Here is a 25,929-nt window from a genome sequence, read left to right as displayed (position 1 = left end):
TGCTGCTGGGTTGTTGCCCTCCTACGGCCTCTTCCACGTCTCCTGATGTACTGGCCTGTCTCCTGGTAGCGCCTCCATGCTCTGGACACTACGCTGACAGACACAGCAAACCTTCTTGCCACAGCTCGCATTGATGTGCCATCCTGGATGAGCTGCACTACCTGAGCCACTTGTGTGGGTTGTCAACTCCGTCTCATGCTACCACTAGAGTGAAAGCACCGCTGTCATTCAAAAGTGACCAAAACAGCCAGGAACCATAGGAACTGAGAAGTGGTCTGTGGTCCCCACCTGCAGAACCACTCCTTTATTGGGGGTGTCTTGCTAATTGCCTATAATTTCCACCTGTTGTCTATTCCATTTGCACAACAGCATGTGAAATTTATTGTCAATCAGTGTTGCTTCCTAAGTGGACAGTTTGATTTCACAGAAGTGTGACTGACTTGGAGTTACATTGTGTTGTTTAAGTGTTCCCTTTATTTTTTTGAGCAGTGTATATAGAATTCAAAGAACACTTAACCAGCATGGCTACCACAGCATTCTGCAGCGATATGCCATCCCATCTGGTTAGTGCTTAGTGGGACTATCATTTATTTTTCAAAAGGACAATGACCCAACACACCTCCAGACTGTATAAGGGCTATTTGGCCAAGAAGGAGAGTGATGGAGTGCTGCATCAGATGACCTGGCCACCGCAATACCCAACCTGGCTTGGGATGAGTTGGACCGCAGAGTGAAGGAAAAGCAGCCAACAAGTATTCAGCATGTGGGAAATCCTTCAAGACTGTTGGAAAAGCATTCCTCATGAAGATGGTTGAGGTCGGGTTTGCAAAGCTATCATCAAGGCAAATCAAATCAAATTTTATTGGTCACATACACGTGATAAGCAGATGTTATTGCAGTGAAATGCTTGTGCTTCTAGCACCGACAGTGCAGCAAAATCTAACAAATTACACAATATATACCCAACACACACAAATCTAAGTAGGAATGAATTAAGACTGTACACATATGGACGAGCGATGTCAGAGCGGAACAGACTAAGATACCTTAGAATAGTATAGAATACAGTAAATACATGATGAGTAATGCCAGATACGTAAACATTATTAAAGTGACTAGTGTTCCATTCCTTAAAGTGGTCAGTGATTTCAAGTCTATGCTTATAGGCAGCAGCCTCTAATGTGCTAGTAATGGCTATTTAACAGTCTGATGGCCTTGAGGTAGAAGCTGTTTTTCAGTCTCTCGGTCCCTGCTTTGCTGCACCTGTACTGACCTCGCCTTCTGGATGATAACAGAGTGAACAGGCAGTGGTTCGGGGGGTTGTTGTCCTTGATGATCATTTTGGCCTTCCTGTGAAATCGGGTGCTGTAGATGTCCTGGAGGGCAGGTAGTTTGCCCCTGGTGATGCGTTGTGCAGACCTCACTACCCTCTGGAGAGCCTTACGGTTGTGGGCGGAGCGGTTACGTTACAAGGCGATGATACAGCCCGACAGGATACTCTACAATCATCTCCTTTGTTTTGTTGATGTTGAGTGTGAAGTTATTTTCCTGGCACCACACTGCGAGGGCCCTCACCTCTTCCCTGTAGGCCGTCTCATCGTTGTTGGTAATCAAGCCTACAACTGTAGTGTCGTCTGCAAACTTGATGATTGAGTTGGAGGCGTGCATGGCCACGCAGTCATGGGTGAACAGGGAGTACAGGAGAGGGCTGAGAACGCACCCTTGTGGGGCCCCAGTGTTGAGGATCAGCGGGGTGGACATGTTTCCTACCCTCACCACCTGGGGGCGTCCCCTCAGAAAGTCCAGGACCCAGGGTCTTGAGCTTAATGACGAGTTTGGAGGGTACTATGGTGTTAAATGCTGATCCTTAACTAGTCTCTCAAAGCACTTCATGATGACCGAAGTGAGTGCTACGGGGCGATAGTTGTTTAGCTCAATTACCTTAACTTTCTTGGGAACAGGAACAATGGTGACCATCTTGAAGCATGTGGAAACAGCAGAATGGGATAGGGATTGATTGAATATGTCCGTAAACACACCAGCCAGCTGGTCTGCGCATGCTCTGAGGACACAGCTCGGGATGCCGTCTGCGCCGGCAGCCTTGCGAGGGTTAACGCGTTTAAATGTTTTACTCACATTGGCTGCAATGAAAGAGAGCCTGTAGGTTTTGGTAGCGGGCCCTGTCGGAAGCACTGTATTGTTCTCAAAGCGAGCAAAGAAGTTGTTTAGTTTGTCTGGGAGCAAGACATCGTGGAGATGGGGCTGTTTTTCTTTTTGTAGTCTTATGATTTGTTTTGTGTCGTTATCCAGATTGAAGGTTATAACACACAAGTTTATGAAGTGCTATTATTTAGTCTAACTTACTGATATTTAATATTACATTTTTATCTTAAGGTGATCGACTGTGTCCAATCCATTTTGGGGGTTTCCTATCTCGTGCTTTGACACCTTATCAGAGCAATCTACCATTTAGTCCACCACCCTAGTTCCTCATGTAAGCATATTGCGAATGTTGGCATTCAATTGGTTTGAAAACATCCCAAAAGAGATGTGTGATCCATCAGTAGAACTCTGTCTTTCCAGAAAGAGATTTAGCCATATTGAAACGTTAGTTCAAATCTGATCATAAAGTGAATGGACGGCAATATTGCCAAATCCTGAGCAGCATGAAAGAAATGACAGTCCGTTCACTTTACAATTAGATTTCACCTAACGTTTAAAAAAAATGAGTGCTATTGAGTTAATGAGATTATTTGATAGTGCCATTGAAATGGATAATATCTGATTGTTGTTGAAGCACTGCATGTGTATGCATTGTGTGAGGCACTGAATGGGTGTGTATTTTAGCAGTGAGAGTGCATGTGCGTGTGTGCAAAGTCCTGTCCACAAGGTGATGAAAGTATGTGTGTGTGTGGGGGGGGGTGACGACTCCTCACCTGAAAACTGGGCACAGCATGCAGCTCCTGGCATGGGTTTGCACCGACTAGGCAAGGCCTTGGTGGTGCAGTATACAGCCAAGTCCATCATCACACTCTGCAGTCTCTCCACATACACTAGAACACACACAGACATAAATTAGTGTTCATACCGTATACACAGAACATTTGTGGGTGAGTCTGGTGTAATTGTACACCTGTAAGAATTGACATGTTCTTTGTGTCTACAGAAATGAGAGAAAAAGTCCTCACCATGGCTGGGGTTGAAAAGGTAGAATAGACTGGGGCTGACAACGGCTGCTATGCAAGGCTGGAAGGTCTCATTGCGAGGCAGCTCCACCGTCCTCCAGTCCAGAGGGAATTTGTCTGCTGAGGTAGATATCGTTCATCTGATTAGCATTACTAGCGTTAGCATTGATTGACTAATGATGGTTTCCTTGACTGATGTCCTTAAATACAATTATTTCCATAGCTCACAAGTCACCCCTCCACCCCACACATATGCATTAGGGCTGACCCCAATTAGTCGACTGGTCAATTGTTTGGTTGTTGGTCGACCAGACACAAAAATATGTCAACTAATCCATAGCGGAGGCCAAGACTAAAATCCAATTTATGCTTGATGGAAAATTGTGTCCGAAGTCTCCATATGTGACAATTGCAGAGCCTCCAGAGACATGCACGGGACAAATCAATCTCAGTACCGCATCGCAATTCGCTTCCCAAATTTTGTAGCAATGGGTAAGGCTCTGTGTAATGCCGCATTGACATGATTGGTTGATGGTAGGTGAGGGTGGTACATCCTGTAGAAAACAAACTTACTTCCTTGCCAACAACTCTGCTCTGCTCCACGAAGCTCAAGAAATATGAATGCCCAGACTTCCGCTGAGGCCATATCACCGTAAATGATGCATGGACAACGCAGACGTTGGCTTAACCATGCGCCCAGATGCACAATGTAATTCTCTCTATCCAGAATGCTCTCTTTCGACAATGTGCATATGTGGGAACTCCATCAAGAGTGTTGGAAAAGCATTCCAGGTGAAGCTGGTTGAGAGAATGCCAAGAGTGTGCAAAGCTGTCACGAGACAATGGGTGGTTACTTTGAAGAATCTCAAATGTAAAATATATTTTGATTAATTTTAACACTTTTTGGATTACTACATGATTCCATATGTGTTATTTTATAGTTTTGATGTCTTCACTATTATTCTACAATGTAGAAAACAGTAAAAATAATGAAAATCCCTTGAATGAGTATGTGTTATAAATCTTTTGACCGATAGTGTATTTAAAAAAATCTTCCCAGCCCTCTCCCTTTCGATAACCACTCAGCGTGAAATGGGAAAGATATCAAGTGGAAATGACATAAAATAGGTCTACCTGATTACTTCTTATCAGTGCTGGACTTGGACTGAAATAGGTTCCGGTACTCATTTTGGGTGCTGGTACGGTCTATATTTAGGTGCAGGAGCGCCACAAAGGCATGAGTTGGTAAGGCAATAAATAGGCCATAGTAGCAAAATAATTACAATTTAGCAGATTAACACTGGAGTGATCGATGAGCAGATGATGTACAAGTAGTGATACTGGTGTGCAAAAGAGCAGAAAAGTAAATAAAAACAATATGGGGATGAGGTAGGTAGATTGGGTGGGTTATTTACAGATGGACTATGTACAGCGATCGGTTAGCTGATGTTTAAAGTTGGTGAGGGAAATAAAAGTCTCCAACTTCAGCGGTATTTGCAATTCGTTCCAGTCATTGGCAGCAGAGAACTGCGTGCTAAAGAATAATAACTAGGTGGTAACTTTAAATTAAATCAAATGTGGGGCTTGATTTAAAAGTATGTTTGTGGTAGTGGAAGAAGATTAAAATGTTTCAGCAAAGCAGGTAATTATAGTCAAAGTTAAATTTAGTCAAATAGTTGGTTTGATGACTTTGATAGTTTTAATAATAATGAAAGCAGTGACAGACTATCACCCTCATTAGTTTGGATTGTGTGGCAGTTCGAGCACACTTTTCATCAGACTAAACTCAAGACATCTACACTTTTATACACTTTCCTACTAAAATACCACAATATACAAACTGTAATAACAGAAGACAAGGAGACCATTGGATCCAAGCCCACAATTGGATCCCTGCTCATCTTTGGATCAAAACCCCATTAACACTGTACCAAACCCAGCACCACGTCTCATAGCTGCTGTGATTGTGGCAAAAAGTTATATATTTGAAAGCTGACCTGCAGAGCCATGTGACTCTCGACAAGAAGAGACCCAGCAAATACCGCTTCTGCAAAAGAACAATTCAGTCTGTAAATTGAAGGCCCATGTTTGACTCTGTCACAGTGGGATAACCAGCACCTGCACCGTTTGCGGCAAGACCTTAAAACACAAAATATCTGCCAACGCACATTAGGATTCACACAGGAGAAAATAGATTTAGCTGTGGGGCGGCAAGGTAGCCTAGTGGTTAGAGCATTGTGCTAGTAACTGAAAGGTTGCAAGTTCGAATCCCCAAGTTCAAATCCACAGATCTGTCGTTCTGGCCCCTGAACAAGGCAGTTATAACCCACTCTTCCTAGGCCGTCATTGAAAATAAGAATTTGTTCTTAACTGACTTGCCTGGTAAAATAAAATAAAAAAATATTTAGCTGTGATGACTGAGGAAAGAGCTTCAATCTCAAGGGGAACCAAACTGACTCCTACAGGAGAGATACCATTTAGCTGTGGTGACTGTCTGAAAACATTTTTTAAGAATAATCTGACCAGGCATAGACCAATTCATACAGGGATGAAACAATTTAGCTGTTGTGACTGTGGATAAAGCTTCAGACATAAACACACTAAACAATCATATACTGATCCTAGTGCTGAGCGATTAGTACTTTTTGGAGGTGGGTTCGATTACGATCAATACATTTTTTTAAACATGAAATGCATTATGAAATAACAACATTAGAATCATTTACATGTTTAAAAAAGCCCAAAATAGTGAATGTTCAATTGCAAAAACATTGAAGATATTCCATTGTCTCCACCAGGTCCACATTGGGTAGACATAAATAGAAAATTACTTTGTAATAATAAAATATTGCAGTTGTGTATATTACTTGGTTTTTATTTGATTAGATATTTTTTTCCCTCTTAATCTACACACAATACCCCATAATGACAAATATTTAGCAAATGTATTAAATATAAAAAAAAAAGAAATATCACATTTACAAAAGTATTCAGACTCATTACTCAGCACTTTGTTGAAGCACCTTTGTGCTTGGCACACCTGTATTTGGGGAGTTTCTCCCATACTTCTCTGCAGTTTCTCTCAAGCTCTGTTAGGTTGAATGGGAAGCGTTGCTGCACAGCTATTTTCAAGTCTCTCCAGAGATGTTAGATTGGGTTCAAGTCCGGGCTCTGGCTGTGCCACTCAAGGACATTCCGACACTTGTCCTAAAGCGACTTCTGCGTTGTCGTGGCTGTGTGCTTAGGGTCGTCCCCCCATTGGAAGGTGAAGCTTCGGCCCAGTCTGAGGTCCTAATCGCTCTGGAGCAGCTTTTCATCAAGGATCTCTCTGTACTTTGCTCCGTTCATCCTCTCGATCCTGACTAGTCTCCCAGTCCCTGCCGCTGAAAAGCATGATGCTGTCACCACCAGGGATGGTGCCAGATTTTCTCCAGACGTGACACTTCGCATTCAGGCCAAAGAGTACAATCTGGATTTCATCAGACCAGAGTATCTTGTTTCTCATGGTTTGAGAGTCTTTAGGTGCTTTTTGTCAAACTTCAAGCGGGCTGCCATGTCTCTTTTACTAAGGAGAAGGTTACGTCTGGCCACTCTACAATAACATGCCTGATTGGTGGTGTGCAGCAGAGATGGTTCTCCATCTCCACAGAGGAACTCCAGAGCTCTGTCACCTCCCTGACCAAGGCCCTTCTCCACCGATCGCTCTGTTTGGCCGGGCGTCCAGCTCTAGGAATTGTCTTGGCGGTTTGAAACATCTTCAATTTAAGAATGATGGAGGCCACTGCGTTCTTGGGGACCTTCAATGTAGCAGAAATGTTTTGGTACTCTTCCCCAGATCTGTGCCTCGACACAATCCTGTCTCGGAGCTCAACAGATAATTCCTTTGACCTCATGGCTTAGCTTTTTGCTGACATGCACTGTCAACTGTGGGACCTTATATAGACAGGTGTGTGCCTTTCCAAATTACGCCCAAATCTATTGAATTTACCACAGGTGGACTCCTGTTAAGTTGTAGAAACACCAAGGATGATCAATGGAAACAGGATGCACCTGAGCTCAATTTCAAGTCACATAGCAAACCCGCGGAATATTATGCAAATAGGGTAACTTGTTTTTTTTGCAAAAATGTCTAAAAACCTGTTTTCGTCTTGTCATTATAGGGTATTTATTGTGTGTGGATTGATGAGGGAAAAAATATTTTAATCAATTTTAGAATACAGCTGCAACTTAAAATGTGGGAAAAGTCTAGGGGTCTGAATACTTTGTGAAGGTACTGTACATACTTATTTTGCCATAACCATACCAATGTTTCAGGAAAAATGATAAATTATTCCTTATCAAACCACATTTACTGAATCATGATTTACTTGTATTGATGGCAGGCGTGTTGGAATTCAAGTTGATATTTCTAAATTGCGCTTGAATTTATTGAATTTATTAGCAACAAATATTGTATGATGGCACGAGTAAAGACAAACAGGAGATATTTGATAAACATAAATTGTTCTTGTAAAAGTGTGTGGCACTGGCAATGTGACTGAATTAATTGGTTCAGCACTGTCATGTAAGCTCATGCTGAAATAAAATGGAGAATTGTTTGATCTGAAGGCAAGACATGGCCAGACAGATGAACTGTGACATTGCAGCCAATCTTGTGCTGTTGTCCAAAAAAGTTATTTTATTACACAAGCTAGGTTTCCATCTACTTGTCGACACATTTTCAATCAAATGATACAGATTTAGTTTTGTCAACATTTAAGAAAGTCCACCGACAATTTGCTATTTCCATCAGGCTCATCATGAGTTTTTTTTATCCGACAGGTACTTGACTTGTTTAAAAATGGTTGGATGGAAACATGGTTACAGTCTATTCTTGATACCGAAAATACAGTAAATCTAACTCACCAGATGCAGTTCCATCGGATCCAAATGGGATGGACACTTTTGCCGGCTGCCGGGCACTAGCCTTGCTCTGATTGTTTTTCTTGACCTGCTTCTCAGTGGGCGGCTCATTTTCATTGGCGGCTGCGGGTTTGGGTGGTCCCACACTAGTGGTGGTGTCTCTCTGAATGACAGGCTTCTGCTGGGGGATTTTAGGGACAGTGGGAACGGATTTAGCATGGGCCTGGCTCTGTCCAGGGGCTTTGGCCAGCTGTTCTGAGAGCAGTGTGGTGGCCACGTTTTGACCACTGCTGACCAGTTGAAGTCCGTAGCCTCGCTCTGTGATGAAGAGGACACGTGCATGGAGCTGCTGGCCCACACACAGGGCCTGGAAGCGGACTATAGACTCAGCACTCCACTGGGGGCTCAGAGGCTCAACACCTACAGGGATTGGGGGAAGACTATTTTATAGTCATGACTTGCTATGTTTTTCCACATTGACATTTGCAACAGTTTCTCACCATATTCGTATGAGCAGGTTTGAAAACAATTACAATTTTATGAATGAGGATATCATGAACAAAATCCCCAAAATCCTGCAAATACACAAACATGTACATACAATCTCTTTGTGCAAGACCGGGTTAAAAATGTTCTGTATTTACTTAACTGTATTAACATTTTTTTACTGCTCTAGTTGTTATTATTGCTTGGATAACTTTAATAATTTACATGGTCCGCACTGCACAGAACAGTAACAATGATCACTTTAGTATCACCGTGAATCATTGTAATGGTTGTTAGTGTCAATTAAGTCAGTAAGGTATGGGCTGCCAACTGGAGATTTGACATGAATTAAAATGTAATTCATTCACACACACAGTAATGGTTAACGGTTAATGTATAACACCAGTTAATGTTATAACTTACCGGATAACGTAATAAAACATGAGATAATGTAATAACCTTTCACTTTACATTATAAGTTATGCTACCACAGGTTTTTGTTACGTTATCATGGGAGTAACAACTTGATGAATAATATTATCTTTAACTGAATATGTAGCTAATAACATAGCAAAAGCTATGTTTATGTATTACTCAGTTTGTGCCAAATCGCATCTGCTCTATGTGGGGGTTGTAACCAATAGGGTCCATCTGCGATGTCATCTCTCAGAGCAGTCAAACCTGTGTCTCTTGTTACCTTGCTATGGGGCGGCACACGTAGCCTTGAGGTTAGAGGGGCAGGCCTTTGAATCCTGGGTCTCATGGGAAAAATCTGGTGGATGTGAATCGGCAACTGGAGGGTTTGCTGGTATCTAATTCTAGATTTAACCTCCTGCCGTTGTGCTCTCGAGCAAGGTACAAGCACAAAACGGTTTCAAGAAGTCATCTTTATCTCAGGGGAGTGTAAAACAAGGTTCCTCAACATGCAGGTGAGGTTCAAACCTTTGACCACCACCTCCTAGTGGACACCCATCCGGGCACAGACTGGATTCAAAACTAGCTCTCAAGCAAGGTTACTCATCATGATACACAGCCTGTTGTGGGTCTGGTGTGTCAGGGTTTGGGTACTGTGACATCAAAGACAAGCTCCGGTTGTACAATGGCCAAGTAAAGAAGTGTTATAGTGGTATTTTGAAAATCTCTTTCCACTCGACCGGTTTCAGTGTGAGTTTCTATTTATGAGCATTCAGTTACTTTCGGGTGTGTGTGTATGATTGTGCACATTTCAATGTGTGCCTGCGAGTGTGTTTATATAGAAGTATTCCGGGAAGATGTGCATGAGTTTGTGTTTGTAACTGGCAGTATATGCATCAAATTGAAAGAAGTACATAAAAACATCCATCAAAAAAGTTGTTAATCACCTGATAAGTTATTACATTATCCGGTGGTTGTACTGTTATCACATAAAAAACCTGTAAAGTTTGACAATGTAGAAAAGTTACTGCTTTAACCGTCACACACACACACACACACACACACACACACACACACACACACACCTGCTAGCCAGCAGCGTATAGCCAGGAAGTGGTGTTTGAGGAGCTCGGGTGTGATCGCTCTGAGGTGGGCTGGTTCGACATCACTGGTGTTGCCATAGTCCACAAAATACACCCGGGCTTTACTGCCAGCCCACACACCCTGCACCATACCACGGTACCATGCCCCATCACCTGTGGAGGGAGAGCACACACACCAGTATTAATTAACCATAATATACAGTTTCCGACTACATTCACTGCACCAGTGAGAGTAAGAGAGAGGGCCTTTGAGTCCTTGGTGATATTTTTACTACCCCATATAGTATGATAGATATTCAGTTTGAGTAATCTCGTAGTTTGTTCTTACCAGAGAACAGAGCACAGCAGGGCTCACCCACACTAGGGGTGAAAGGGGTGATATCTGCCTCACAGTGCCGCTTCAGCTCAGCCCCCAGCTCCGCTAGAACCTGCAGGTCTTACAACACAAACAGATATCGCTGATGAAGCAATGTCAATTACAGTGAAAACAGGGAATGTAACACATAAAAAAAGGTGAATGTGTACCATATTTAACCGTGTCTAACATTCAACTATTTCAAATACTTTACTGGGTGTTCATATAGGGAAATCAGTCAATTTAAATAAATTCAGTAGGCCCTAATACATGGATTTCACAACCAGAAATACAGATTTGTATCTGTTGGTCACATAACTTAAAAAAAAAAAAAAAAAAAGAGGTTGGGGCGTAGATCAGAAAACCAGTCAGTATCTGGTGTGACCACCATTTGCCTCATGCAGTGCTGTTGATTGTGGCCTGTGGTCCCACTCCTCTTCAATGGCTGTGCAAAGTTTCTGGATATTGCCAAGAACTCGAACAAGCAGTTGTACACATCTATCAAGAGCATCCCAACATGCTCAATGGGTGACGTGTGATGAGTATTGCAGGCCATGGAAGAACTGGGAAATTGTGTACAGATCCTTGCGACATGGGATCGTGCATTATCATGCTGAAACATGAGGTGATGGCAGCGGACGAATGGCACAACAATGTGCCTCGTCACGGCATCTCTGTGCATTTAAATTGCCATCGATAAAATGCAATTGTATCCGTTGTCCGTCGCTTATGCCTGCCCATACCATAACACCACCGAAACCATGGGCACTACTCACATTGTTGAAAATCAGCAAACCACTCGCCCACACAAAGCCATACACAGTGTCTGCCATCTGCCCGATATAGTTGAAACCGTGATACATCCGTGAAGAGCACACTTCTCCACCGTACCAGCAGTCATCGAAGGAGAGCATTTCCCACTGAAGTCAGTTACGACGCCGAACTGAAGTCAAGACCCTGGTGAGGATGACGAGCAAGCAGATGAGCTTCCCTGAGACCATTTGCACAGAAATTCATCAAATTCTTTGTGCAAATCTAGAGTTTAATCTGCTGTCCTGGTGGCTGGTCTCAGACTATAGTGCAGATGAAGTCAGTCCATGTCCTACACATCCGGCGTGGTTACACATGGTCTGCGGTTGTGAGGCCGGTTGGTGGTACTGCCAAATTCTCTAAAACGACATTGGAGGCAGCTCATGGTAGAGAAATGAACATTCGATCCGGAAACAGCTCTGGTGGACATTCCTGCAGTCAGCATGCCAATTGCACGCGCCCTCAAAACTTGAGACATCTTTGGCATTGTGTTGTGACAAAACTGCACATTTTAGGGTGGCCTTTTGTTGTCCACAGCACAAGGTGCACCTGTGCAATGAATGACCATGCTGTTTAATCAGCTTATCGATATTCCACACCTGTCAGGTGGATGGATTATCTTAGCAAAGGAGAAATGCTCACTAACAGGGATGTAAACAGATTTGTGCACAACATTTGAGAAGTAAGCTTTTTGTACATATAGAACATGTCAGGAATCTTTTACTCCGGGTCATGAAAAGCTTGTGACCAACACTTCACATGTTGCTTTTATACTTATGTTCAGTGTACACTGCAATTGTATGTAGTGGTATAGAAGGAAAGTTTGAACTCAACATATCATCACTTAAGAAACGAAATGCATTCTGAGGTGAGGCACCCACAGCGTCTTTTATTTTGTACCCCTTTTACTCCATTACGTGGTATCCAATTGGTAGTTACAGTCTTGTCTCATCGCTGCAACTCCCATACGGACTCGGAAGAGGCGAAGGTTGAGCGCTGCGCGTCCTCCGAAACACAACCCAACCAAGCCGCTCTGCTTCTTGACATAATGGCCACTTAGCCCAGAAGCCAGCCACACCAATGTGTGGGGGGAAACACTGCATCTGGCAACCGTGTCAGTGTGCACTGTGCCTGCGCAAGGCCTGCCACAGGAGTTGCTAGTGCGCGATGGGACAAGGACATCCATGCCGGCCAAACCCTGGGCCAATCGTGCGCCGCCCCATGGGTCTTCCAGTCACGGCCGGCTGCGACAGAGCCTGAACTCGATCCAAGAACCTCCAGTGACACAGCTATCAAATCAAATTGTATTTGTCACATACACATGGTTAGCAGATGTTAATGCGAGTGCAGCGAAATTCTTGTGCTTCTAGTTCCGACAGTGAGTCTGTATGTTGGCAGCAGCCACTGTTAGTGATGGCTGTTTAACAGTCTGACGGCCTGGAGATTGAAGATATTTTTCAGTCTCTCGGTCCCAGCTTTGACGTACCTGTACTGACCTAACCTTCTGGATGATTTGGGGGTGAACAGGCAGTGGCTCAGGTAGTAGTTGTCCTTGATGATATTTTTGTCCTTCCTGTGACATCGGGTGCTGTAGGTGTCCTGGAGGGCAGGTAGTTTGCCTCCGATGATCCATTGCTCAGACCACACCAATCTCTGGAGAGCTTTGCGGTTGTGGGCAGAGCAGTTGCCGTACCAGGCGGTGATACAACCCGAAATGATACTCTCAATTGTGCAGCTGTAAAGATTTGTGAGTGTTTATGGTGACAAGCCAAATTTCATCAGCATCCTGAGGTTGAAGAGGCTCTGTTGCGCCTTCTTCACCATGCTGTCTGTGTGGGTGGACCATTTCAGTTTTCCGTGATGTGTATGCTGAGGAACTTTTCACCTTCTCCACTACTGTCCCGTCGATATGGATGGGGGGATGCTCCCTCTGCTGTTTCCTGAAGCCTACGATCATCTCCTTTCTTTTGTTGACGTTGAGTGAGAGGTTGTTTGCCTGATTGAATATGTCCGCAAACACACCACCCAGCTAATCTGCGCATGCTCCAAGAACGTGGCTAGGGATGCCGCCTGGGCTGGAAGCCTTGCGAGGTTTAACACGTTTAACTCACGTTGGCCAGGGAGAAGGAGAGCCCACAGGCTTTGGTAGCAGACCGTGTCAGTGGCACTGTATTGTCCTCAAAGCGAGCAAAGAAGTTGGTTAATTTGTCTGGGGGCAAGACGTCGATGTCCGTGACGGGGCTGGTTTTCATTTTGTAATCCGTGATTGGCTGTAGACCTTGCCACATACGTCTTGAGTTTAAGCCGTTGAATTGCGACTACTTTGTCTCTATACTGACGCTTTGCTCTTTTGATTGCCTTGGAGGAAATAGCTCCACTGTTTGTATTCGGTCATGTTTCCAGTCGCCTTGCCATGATTAAAAAGAGGTGATTCGCGCAATGCTGCCATCAATCCACAGTCTCTGGTTAGGGAAGGTTTAATAGTCACAGTGGCTAAAACATCACCGATGCACTAGCTAATAAACTCGTTCACAGAGAAAGCGTAATTTAGGAAGCCTTGTTCTCAGATTAGCTTTGTTAAAATCCCCAGCCACAATAAATGCAGCCTCAGCATGTATGGTTTCTGGCTTACATAGCTAGCACTGCCTTAGACCAGTGTGCCACTCGGGAGACCTACACTCCCTAATTCTAATCTAATAAACTCTCACTCCTACTGTGAGATGTTTAGAATGCCTGTACCTTTATATTTGTAGCAGTAGAACTCTCCAGGATTCTCCATCACACTGACCACCAGTGCCACCATCCGGCCCTCAGTAGGAAGCTCAGCACATGTCCACTGTAGCTTCTCTGCCACAGCAGGCTTGGCCACTGCGAGACAAAGAAATGGAATAGCAAGGGTGAGATACTCCCATACAACCAAAAGGCCCCTAATTTTGTGAAAAACAGTATACAAATGCAAGATATCACCATCATCATTGTGGAAACGCTTCAAAACAATGGCCTTTTCAACAACATAGCCTTCATGCCAAACTATTGACACGCTATGTAATCTATAGCCTGTCAAGCCAACCGGTTTGTTGTAGCAAAGTGTATCACATTCTTGTTTCATACATAATGTGCAGGGACATGCAGCAGGTATCAGTATTTGCTTTCCTAAATGGGAGCCATACATTCATCAGAATTTCACTCAGCTTGACCTGGCTGATAGCAACAGTATCTAACTGGAAGGGTCCCCTTCTTAGACCAGGCAACTTTAAAGAATCTCTACAAGTACCTCTTCAGTGAGGCGGTAAAGCCCACGGCTCCCACAACAACGGATTTGAGTCCCTGGCGGCATAGTGTGTTACTGATGGTAGGCTTTGTTATTTTGGTCCCAGCTCTCTGCAGGTCATTCACTAGTTCCCCCCGTGTGGTTTTGGGATTTTTGCTCACCGTTCTTGTGACCATTTTGACCCCACGGGGTGAGATTGCGTGGAGCCCCAGATCGAGGGAGATTTTCAGTGATCTTGTATGTCTTCCATTTCCTAATAATTGCTCCCACAGTTGATTTCTTCAAACCAAGCTGCTTACCTATTGCAGATTCAGTCTTCCCAGCCTGGTGCAGGTCTACAATTTTGTTTCTGGTGTCCTTTGACAGCTCTTTGGTCTTGGCCATAGTGGAGTTTGGAGTGTGACTGTTTGAGGTTGTGGACAGGTGTCTTTTATACTGATAACAAGTTCAAACAGGTGCCATTAATACAGGTAACGAGTGGAGGACAGAGGAGCCTCTTAAAGAAGAAGTTACAGTTCTGTGAGAGCCAGAAATCTTGCTTGTTTATAGGTGACCAAATACTTATTTTCCACCATAATTTGCAAATAAAATAAAAACCCTACAATGTGATTTTCTGGATTTTTTTCTCATTTTGTCTGTCATAGTTGAAGTGTACCTATGATGAAAATTACAGGCATCTCTCATCTTTTTAAGTGGGAGAACTTGCACAATTGACTAAATACTTTTTTGCCCCACTGTACATGTATTGTGTAACATAAAGTCCTATGAGTGTCACCTGATGAAGATCATCAAAGGTTAGTGAATAATTTTATCCCTATTTGTGCTTTTTGTGACTTCTCCTTGGCTGGAAAAATGCCTGAATTTTTCTGTGGCTTGGCTCTGACCTAACAATCGTTTGTGGTGCTTTCGCTGTAAAGCCTATATGAAATCGGACACTGTGGTGGGATTAACAACAAGATTATCTTTAAAATGGTATAGAATACATGTATGTTTGAGGAAATTGTAATTACGAGATTTGTTGTTTTGAATTTGGCGCCCTGCACTTTCACTGGCTGTTGTCATATCGATCCCGTTAACGGGATTGCAGCCCTAAGAAGTTATAACGCTCCACAAGCTGTGAGACCTAGAAACATGAAATTCTGTACATACACAACATGGCCAAACGTCTGTCGCAAAGTGGTAGGCCACATACAGTGCCTTGCAAAATAATTAATCCCCCGTTGCATTTTTCCTGTTTTGTTGAGTTACAAACTGTAATTGAAATAGATTTTTATTGGATTTCATGTCATGGACATACACAAAATAGTCCAAATTGGTGAAGTGAAATGGAAAAATACTTCATTGTGGTAGAAAGAATAACTTGTTCAACCTTTTGTGACTAGGGGGCAGAATTTTCATTTTTGGAAAAATAACGTTCCCGTAGTAAACAGGATATTTTGTCAGGACAAGATGCTAGAATATGTATATAATTAACAGCTTAGGATAGAAAACACTAAAGTTTCCAAAACTATACCAGAACTGATATTGCAGGCGAAAGCATGAGAAAAATCAAATCCGGAAGTGACTCATTTTTTGAAAGCTCTGCGTTCCAATGCATCCCTGTTGAGCAGGCTATCAACCAGATTACTTTTTCTCCGTATTCCCCAAGGTGTCTACAGCATTGTGATGTAGTTTTATGCATTTATGTTGAAGAATACCCGTAAGCGGCTGATGGCTCCCAGAGTGATTCTCGCGTAAAATACAGAGGTAGCCATTATTCCAATCGGTCCTACTGAAAAACCATATTCGATATATTATCGAATAGATATTTTAAAAACACCTTGAGGATTGATTATAAACAACGTTTGCCATGTTTCTGTTGATATTATGGAGATAATTTGGAATATTTTTGGGCATTTTCGTGACTCCAATTTCCGGGCGATTTCTCGGCCAAACGTGAAGAACAAACGGAGCTATTTCGCCTACAAAAATAATATTTTTGGAAAAAAGGAACATTGGCTATCTAACTGGGAGTCAGTCTCATGAGTGAAAACATCCGAAGCTCATCAAAGGTAAACTATTTAATTTGATTGCTTTTCTGATTTCCGTGACCAAGTTACCTGCTGCTAGCTGGACAAAATGCTATGCTAGGCTATCGATAAACTTACACAAATGAAAATGCATGTCTAGCTTTGGCTGTAAAGCATATTTTGAAAATCTGAGATGACAGGGTGATTAACAAAAGGCTAAGCTGTGTCTCAATATATTTCACTTGTGATTTTCATGAATAGGAATATTTTCTAGGAATATTTATGTCCGATTACGCTCCCGGACCCGGGATGGGGAGTTAGAGGTTAAATTATTTTCACGTCCGGATGAAAAGCGTGCCCAGAGTAAACTGCCTGCTCCTCAGGCCCAGATGCTAGGATATGCATATTATTAGTATATTTGGATAGAAAACACAAAAGTTTCTAAAGCTGTTTGAATGATGTCTGACTATAACATAACTCATATGGCAGGCGGAAACCTGAGAAAAATCCAACAAGGAAGTGGAAAATCTGAGGTTTTTCAAGTGATTGCCTATCCAATATACAGTGTAAAGGGGGTCAGATTGCACTTCCTACGGCTTCCACTAGATGTCAACAGTCTTTAGAATGTTGTTTCAGGCTTCTACTGTGAAAGGGGAGCGAATAAGAGCTGTTTCAACCAGAGGTCTGGCTGAAAGCATTGAGTTGTTGATCGCGCACGGCCGTGAGCGTGAGCTCCGTTCCCTTTAATTTCTCATGACAAAGGAATTGTCCGGTTGGAATATTATCGAAGATTTATGATAAAAGCATTCTAAAGATTGATTCTATACATCGTTTGACATGTTTCTACAAACTGTAATGGATTTTTTTTTACTTTGTCTGGACTTAGTGCCCAAGCCTTGTGCATTTGGATTACTGGACTAAACACGCAAACAAAAAGGAGGTCTTTGGACATAAAGATGAACTTTATCGTCTAACATTGAGACCTGGGAGTGCAATCAGATGAACATCAAAGTGATTAATTTGAACACTATTTCTGACTTTTGTGACACCTCTCCTTGGTTGGAAAATGGCTGAATGGTCTTCTGTGGCTAGGCGCTGACCTAACATAATAGCTTGGTGTGCTTTTGCCACCTTTTTGAAATCTGACACAGTGGTTGCATTAAGGAGAAGTTTATCTTTAATCGTATGTATAACACTTGTATCTTAGATCAATGTTTATTATGAGTATTTCTGTAATTTGATGTGGCTCTCTGCACTTTCACCCGATGTTTGTTTGAGACAATGCATTTCTGAACATAACGCGCCAATTTCAAATGAGGTTTTTGGACATAAAGATGAACTTTATCGAACAAAACACATTTATTGTGTAACATGAAGTCCTGGGAGTGCCATCAGATGAAGATCAACGGTTACTGATTCATTTAATCACTATTTTTGACTTTTGTGAGGGCTCTCCTTGGCTGGAAAATGCCGTAAAGCCGATTTGAAATCGGACACTGCGGCTGGATTTACAAGAAGTCTATCTTTAAAATGGTGTAAAATACTTGTATGTTTGAGGAATTTTAATTATGGAATTTCTGTTGTTTTGAATTTGGCGCCCTGCAATTTCACTGGCTGTTGTCGAGGTGGGACGCTAGCGTCCCACATATCCCAGAGAAATTAACAGCTGGTGCGCAACCTCTAATAAGGAAGTCAAGGTTCTGCTCGCCCGAGTTCAAATACCTTATGATTAGCTATAGACCTTACTATTTACAAACCGATGCTGGCATTAAGACAACACTCAACAAGCTGTATAGAGCCATATGCAAACAAGAAAAGGCTCATCCAGAGGCGGCGCTCCTAGTGGCCGGTGATTTTTATGCAGGGATACTGAAAAGAGTCTCACCTTAATGCTACCAGCATGTTGCCTATGCAACTAGAGGCAATAAAAAAAAACTCTAGATCACCTTTACTCCACAGAGATACAAAACTATCCTTAACCCTTCATTTGGCAAATCTAACAATAACTCTATCCTGCTGATTCCTGTAACCTTCCAACACAACAAAGACCCAAAGCACAGAGCCAAGACAATGCAGGAGTGGCTTCGGGACAAGTCTCTGAATGTCCTTGAGTGGCCCAGCCATAGCCCTGACTTGAATCCGATTGAACATCTCTGGAGAGACCTGAAAAAAAGCTGTGCAGCGACACTCACCATCCAACCTGACAGAGCTTGAGAGGATCTACAGAGAAGAATGGGAGAAACCGGGTTAATTGTCTGAATACTTATGTAAATGTGGGGAAGAACGGAGCCGGATGGGTGGCTGCCTTTGTACGGGCTCCTAACAAAATGTGCTATTTTGTTTATTTTTCAAATTTTTAAACAAATTTTGTACATGATGTTGCTGCTACTGTTTATTACGGCCAAAAAGAGCTTCTGGACATCAGAACAGCGATTACTCACCTTGAACTGTACAAAGATTTTTTCTTTAATGAGTCCGACGCGAAGAATATAGCGCTTTCTCAAGACAGGGCTCAAATCGCTGTCATTCGCAAGAAGTAAAGAAGGAGACGTAGGTCAGGGTGCTTCGTGAGAATTCGGAGGCGAGTGTGTAAACTACCATCAGTACTATTGGCCAACGTGCAACCAACGTGCAATCATTGGAAAATAAACTTGACGATCTACGATTAAGACTATCCTATCAAAGGGACATTAAAAACTGTAATATCTTACGTTTCAGAGTCGTGGTTGAACGAAGACACAGATAATATAGAGCTTGCTGGTTTTTCCGTGCATTGGCAGCTTGTGTCAATAACAGCTGGAGCATGATGTCTAATATTAAAGATGTATTTAATATGAGGTAGAGTAACTCATGATAAGCTGTAGACCACACTATCTACCAAGAAAGTTATCATCTATGCTGACAATAAAACCGCACGCAATGAGCTGTATAAGGCCATACGCAAACAAGAATATGCTAATCCAGAAGCTGCGCTCCTAGTGGCCGTGGACTTTAATACAAGGAAACTTAAATCCGTTTTACCTCACATCTGCAACCAGAGAGAGAAAATATTAATAAATAAAAACTCTAGATCACCTGCACTCCACACAAACACATATATACAAAGCTTTCCATCCCCCCCCCATTTGGCTAATCTGACCATAAATCTATCCTCCTGATTCCTGGTTACAAGCAAAAACTAACGCAGGAGTTAAGAGTGAATCTCTCAATACAGAAGTAATCAGATGACGCGGATGCTACATGACTGTTTTGCTAGCAGACTGGAATATGTCCCGGGATTCATCCAATGGCATTGAGGAGTATACCACCTCAGTCACCGGCTTCATCAATAAGTGCATCCTCGACTTCTTGACGGGCCACCCCCAGGTGGTAAGGGTAGGCAACAACATCTGCTATGCTGATACTCAACACTGGGGCCCCTCAGGGGTGCGTGCTTAGTCTCCTCCTGTACTCACTGTTCACCCATGACTGCGTGGCCATACGACTCAAACTCTATCATTAAGTTTGCTGACGACACAACAGTGGTAGGACTGATCACCGACAACAATGAGACGGCCTTTAGGGAGGTCAGAGACCTGGCAGTGTGGTGCAAGGACAACAATCTTCCCCTCAATGTGAGCAAGACAAAGGAGCTGATCATGAACTACAGGAAAAGGAGAGCCGAAAAGGCCTCCATTAACATCGACGGGGCTGAAGTGGAGTTTCAAGTTCCTTGGGATCCACGTCACCAACAAACTATCATGATCAAAACACACTAAGACTGTTGTGAAGAGGGCACAACAATATGTTTTCCCCTTCATGGGGTCCCCAGATCCTTAACAAGTTCTACAGCTGCACACTCAAGAGCATCTTGACTGGTTGCATCACCGTCTGGTATGGCAACTGTTCGGTATCTGACCGTAATGCTCTACAGAGGGTAGTGCGTATGACCCAGTACATCACTGCGGACAAGCTTCCTGCCTTCCAGGACCTATATACTGTGCCTTGCGAAAGTATTCAGCCCCCTTGAACTTTGCGACCTTTTGCAACATTTCAGGCTTCAAACATAAAGATATAAAACTGTATTTTTTTGTGAAGAATCAACAACAAGTGGGACACAATCATGAAGTGGAACGACATTTATTGGATATTTCAAACTTTTTTAACAAATCAAAAACTGAAAAATTGGGCGTGCAAAAAAACATCTCTTAAAATCCAGTTTTTTGCTTTGTCATTATGGGTATTGTGTGTCGATTTAAAACAAACAATTTAATACAATTTAGAATAAGGCTGGAACGTAACAAAATGTGGAAAATGTCAAGGGGCCTGAATACTTTCCAAATGCACTGTATGAGGCCTGTGTTTACCATAGTCCTTATTTTCAGCATTGATCCAAAACCCCTAAAAAAAAACATTTATTTCCCCATAGGCTTTGACCAACGAGCCATGGCGGAGTTCGGCTCTGTTTCACAATTTTGACTTTGTTATGCATTTAAATAGTTGAATGAGTGATAACACATTTAGGTGACGACTAAACCAGACATGGTTTTTCCATTGGGATTTGCTTGTGCTTTTAGATGGTTGAAAGTGATGACACATTGAATTTCCAATCTTATTGATCAACCAAATATGACCCAATTGTCCATGTTGAAATTCCATGGTGTGCCTAATGGGACACTACTACCACTTTTAGGGGCCAATACAAAACATTTCCAAAATTCTAGACCTCAGTTGAATCTGGTAACGAATGTTGTGGCAAATCGATTCAATGGTTCTAAAGATGTGGAGGTCGGTCCGTAATATAAGAGATTGCTTTGCTTTTTTGACACCACACTCCAAAAAGCAAGTCGTACAGGCTTTAGTTTTGTCTCATTTCGATTATTGTCTAGTCATGTGGTGCTGTAAGTAAAGCCCTAGTTAAGCTGCAGCTGGCCCAGAACAGAGCGGCATGTCTTGCTCTTCATTGAAATCAGGGGGCTAATATAAATACTATGCATGCCAGTCTCTCTTGGCTAAGAGTTGAAGAAAGACTGACTGCATCACTTCTTTCTATAAGAAACATTAATGTGTTGAAAATCCCAAATTGTTAGCTTAGTCAACTTAAACACAGCTCTCACATACACACACTTATCCCACCAGATATGCCACCAGGGGTCTTTTCATAGTCCACAAATCCTGAACAAATTCAAGAATACAGTATTATATAGAGCCCTTATTGCATGGAACTTCCTTCCATTTCATTTTGCTCAAATAAACAGCAAACCTGGTTTCAAAAAACAGATAAAGCAACACCTCTCCCCTATTTGACCTAGTTAGATTGTGTGTATGTTTTAATAAGGAGGCTACGTGTGCCTATTTTAAATTGATGTAGTTCTGTCCTTGAGCTGTTCTAGTATATTAATATTCTGTATTATGTGGATTATGTATCACGTGGAACTCAGGAAGACTAGATAAATCTTTCGCGACAGCTAAATAAATACCAAATTCACCATTGGGCGTTTGTACCCTGGCGCAAATGTCTATTTCTCCTCACTTTTTATTGATTTATTTTACCTTTATTTAACTAGGGAAGTCAGTTAAGAACAAATTCTTATTTTCAATGATGGCCTAGGAACAGTGGGTTAACTGCCTGTTCACGGGCAGAGCGACAGATTTGTACCTTGTCAACTTGGAGATTTGAACTTGCAACCTTCCGGTTACTAGCCCAACGCTCCAACCGCTAGGTTAGCCTGCCGCCGCCACTAAATAAATGAGATCGAAGTTGATAATTGTACATGTGACTTCATGATTGAATTTCAATTAACTGAATGAAGAGGGTGAGATATATTGTTGCTAAATAAAGAAGGATCAAGCATGAGGTTGCCCATGCATTTACTCCACTGAGTTAATCATTAGCTGCTAGATCACAAACTCTTAACATGATCTTGTTACTAGTTAGCACCATATTGATGACTTTAATGCTAAATGAGTACAGCAGAAACAATGCCGTACAGGTTGGCAGGTGTGACTTCTAGTTACCATGAGATGATTCTGTCCAGGCTCCTTCCGCCTGCCCCTTCGTGGTGGGCTCTTCGTCCTGATGGTTGGAAGGCAAGGCATAACCTGTGGCGACCAGCATCTCAGCCACATTGCCCTGGGGGTCGCTGGCCTCGTCGATCATGGCCACCAGCGCCATACCCTCCCGCTCGCCCAGGATCTCTACCCGCAGGAATCGGTTGCACACCATCCGCCTGAGCATCAGCACAGTCTCCTCTGACCAGACCTCTGCTGTGGGACGCACTCCTATAGGGGGAGGGGTGTGATTGTGTGTGTAACAGGCAATAATTTGTATTATAATGTGATGAGTTTGTAACTGATCAGGTTAACACCACCACTATCCCTAAAACACAATTTAATGCACTAGAGATTCCTTTGAGTTTGAGACGAAAAGGAAGGAATCAAAAAGGCATGAAATGGCAATACATTTCTTTATTGCTAAAAGGTTGTTATTGACACCTTTGACAAATGGAATGACACATGAATAGATGTCACCAGAAAAGCAGAAATTCCAGATGAATCAATACATTGAATTGAACATGTAATAGGTCATACCTGCCAGGGCACAAGGGATGGCCTGCATTGGCAGGGCTAGGAGTTCAGAGCTGATGGAACACAGGCGACTCAGCTCCACCTCCTCTGAGTTGCCAAAGTCAATGTAGCCTACACACACCTTCTCTTCAGATGAGTAGGCCAGCACTTTGGCCCTGTACCACTGGTTGTCCTCTGGGAACGTACACACGGAGAGAGATTGTCATAGAAAATTGCAAGATTGCATTATAATGCTTGTTTTATTCGACAGAACATTCTGTTAACTATTGTGTGTGTTCTACTGAGGATTGGCCTCTGTGAGATAACACTGACAGGGGAGATTTACAATGTCTTCGGGTGATAAAATCAAAAGAGCATTCCAGAGAACATGAGCTAAATGGTTATGTTCTATGCCGTACCAGGGAGAGACGGCTCAAGTTTGGAGTAGGAGGGCCAGACACTGGTCTTTACAATGAGAAATGTTGACAACAGTAAATGTCTGCTATGTTTTATAGATATCTTTCATACAAATATTAACCTTTGTGAACAGTTCCTAAGATCTGCGGTTTGTCATTTAAGTTGAGAGGGGTGTATCTTGGCTATAAAAGATATTTGTACTTTTCTGTTGGTAATTTCAATGGTTCATTAGAGATAGCGCATCATTGAAAGTCAAAAAGGCTATTGCAAAGCTCTTATTATTAAAGATGTAGTTTAAGTAGAACTCTGACTGGTGTGTGAAGTTTGGAACTCTCCCCATTTGTTATGCAGAAATATGACACCACAAGATCACTACCAACCGCGATGAGATCATTGGCTGGCAATGCTCCACAAATTTCCTCAACAAGGTCAAGATTAAGATCAAAGGAGAGAGCTCATCATGTGTCCTTTATCTGACCGAGTATGTACCCTGAGTGAATGCGAGTACTCTAGCCTGACACAGAATTAGAGAGAGTGTCCTTACCATAGAATAGGGAGCAGCACACTGTGCCAGGGGCAGGTCTGAAGTTTTGGCTGGCTGGGGCCTGAGAGCAGTGGTCTCTCAGTTTCAGATGCAGCTCCTGGATCACACCTGTACAGACATACAACACTCAGCACCCATGATTCAAGAGACTGAATCACCTCCACAGGGTTACATTCAATTCACTAGGGCACATTAGAGCAAAACATTTAAAAACCTTTTTTATCAGTACCTCCTAGGGTTGCAAACAGGGATGCATGATATATCGGTGAACATACCGGAATCGGACGATAATAGCTAAAAATGCCACAAAATCAGTATCGGCACGATGTCTAGTTTAACGGCGAATTTAAAAACCGATGTCAAAGCTCCCGTGCATACCTATATGACATAGGTACATGACGCCATGTAAAATTTTGTGCTACACGTGCAACACAGCATTCCCAAACCTAAACCACAATGTCTGCTGTGTGGATCGAGCAGTCAAAAAGTTGAGCAGTCATTTGTAAGAGTAAGACAATTTCAGTTATACAACTCAAAGCCAAAATCCATTAAAGCCAAGATAATGGAATTCATTGCCCTTGACAATCAACCGTTCTCTGTCGTGGGTAATGTAGGCTTTCACCCACTGGTCGAGCACCGTTACACACTATCAAGAGCGCCATTTTTCAGATGTTGCCCTACGGGAGTCACACAGCAATAGTTTCACCTCTATTAGCTTCACGACATACATACTATGGAATCCCGTTTCTTTGCGTGTCAAGAAAGATACAGCAGCTGTACAAAAAAAGTCTGCAAACAAGCAAACCCCGGCCACGAACGACCTGTTTATAATACCGTGTTTGTAATAAAGCATAATTTGTTTCGACCGCAACTTCTGGGGTAGCTAGCTTCAGCTTGGTACCTAACTAACACCGATACAACCAGCCTGAAAACAATGACCAGTAGAAACTGCAGTCATTTTCATTATTCTTAGCAATGATTTAGGAATCCTTGTGAGTAAGTATTAGCAAGGTTGCCACTTGTTGTTCACCTATTGAAATTGAACATCAGTTCATGAAAATAAATAACTAGCCAGTAACTTAACCCTGTTACCCAAAGTTAACGTTACAAGTAGCCAGCTAACTTCATCTGGCTCGTGAGGCTCGACCGGACAGCGATGTGAAGCAAGGCACAATAAGGATTAGGCACAATAGTGGAATTTACGGGTTGCCGTCAAAATAAAATTGCCATTGACAGTGATGCAAATGACTACAAATAGTAGAATTATGCAAACTTTTATTTTGAAGGCTCACCGCAATAGTGGCTAGCTTTACAGATGGGTCCGACCACCATTAATCAAATAAGAAGTGTCTTATAAATTAGGGTTATTTGAGATGACACCTAAATGTCGTTGTGCTACGTTTTTGGGGAAAAACATTGTTTGCATCCATAAACTAGCTAACTTTGACCAGCACTGTAGGTGCGCGAGACAACTTTACCAGCATCATAGCATACGTATTGATGAATCGTTGTGACATGAAATACGAGTGATTGATTATTCTATGTGTAGTAACTACATAAAACATGTATGAATGTGTTAAATTATGTGACATGCAATTGAGGTCCTAATTGGTCAACAAGCTTATTTGATAAGTGTATATTTTTCGACAGGCAAAGTCCCAAACGGTGTTTTATAGAAATCCTGGTTGAGAATGAAACGACTGAACAAACAAAACAGCACCGCAAGTGAGTGAAATAAATAGGTTTTGATTATGTTTTACTGGTAATGGGACATAAGTAAATCCCCCCAAAATAACTCTTTGGTCTGTGCGGTGTGTCTAACCTTTACTTAACTAGTCAGTTAAGAACAAGTTCTTATTTTCAATGACGGATACCCCGGTCAAACAC

The 25,929-nt window shown here is 42.5% G+C and overlaps 1 protein-coding gene across 1 annotated transcript in view; it reads right to left on the bottom strand.

Moving 5' to 3' along the window:
• The window catches only part of tdrd1 (tudor domain containing 1), a 90,737-nt gene that overhangs the window by 12,981 nt on the left and 51,827 nt on the right, over positions 1–25,929 (bottom strand). The window contains exons 13-21 of the mRNA XM_064950951.1: positions 24,043–24,150; positions 23,106–23,276; positions 22,555–22,796; positions 13,987–14,115; positions 10,419–10,524; positions 10,073–10,243; positions 8,091–8,507; positions 3,189–3,305; positions 2,937–3,053 (exon numbers count right to left, since the gene is read on the bottom strand). Coding sequence (XP_064807023.1) covers positions 2,937–3,053; positions 3,189–3,305; positions 8,091–8,507; positions 10,073–10,243; positions 10,419–10,524; positions 13,987–14,115; positions 22,555–22,796; positions 23,106–23,276; positions 24,043–24,150 — 1,578 coding nt within the window. The remainder of the gene's footprint in view (positions 1–2,936; positions 3,054–3,188; positions 3,306–8,090; positions 8,508–10,072; positions 10,244–10,418; positions 10,525–13,986; positions 14,116–22,554; positions 22,797–23,105; positions 23,277–24,042; positions 24,151–25,929) is intronic.

The sequence above is a fragment of the Oncorhynchus masou genome, chromosome 31, assembly GCF_036934945.1.
Source record: "Oncorhynchus masou masou isolate Uvic2021 chromosome 31, UVic_Omas_1.1, whole genome shotgun sequence".
Taxonomy (NCBI): domain Eukaryota; kingdom Metazoa; phylum Chordata; class Actinopteri; order Salmoniformes; family Salmonidae; genus Oncorhynchus; species Oncorhynchus masou.
This window is presented reverse-complemented; position numbering and strand designations above follow the sequence as displayed.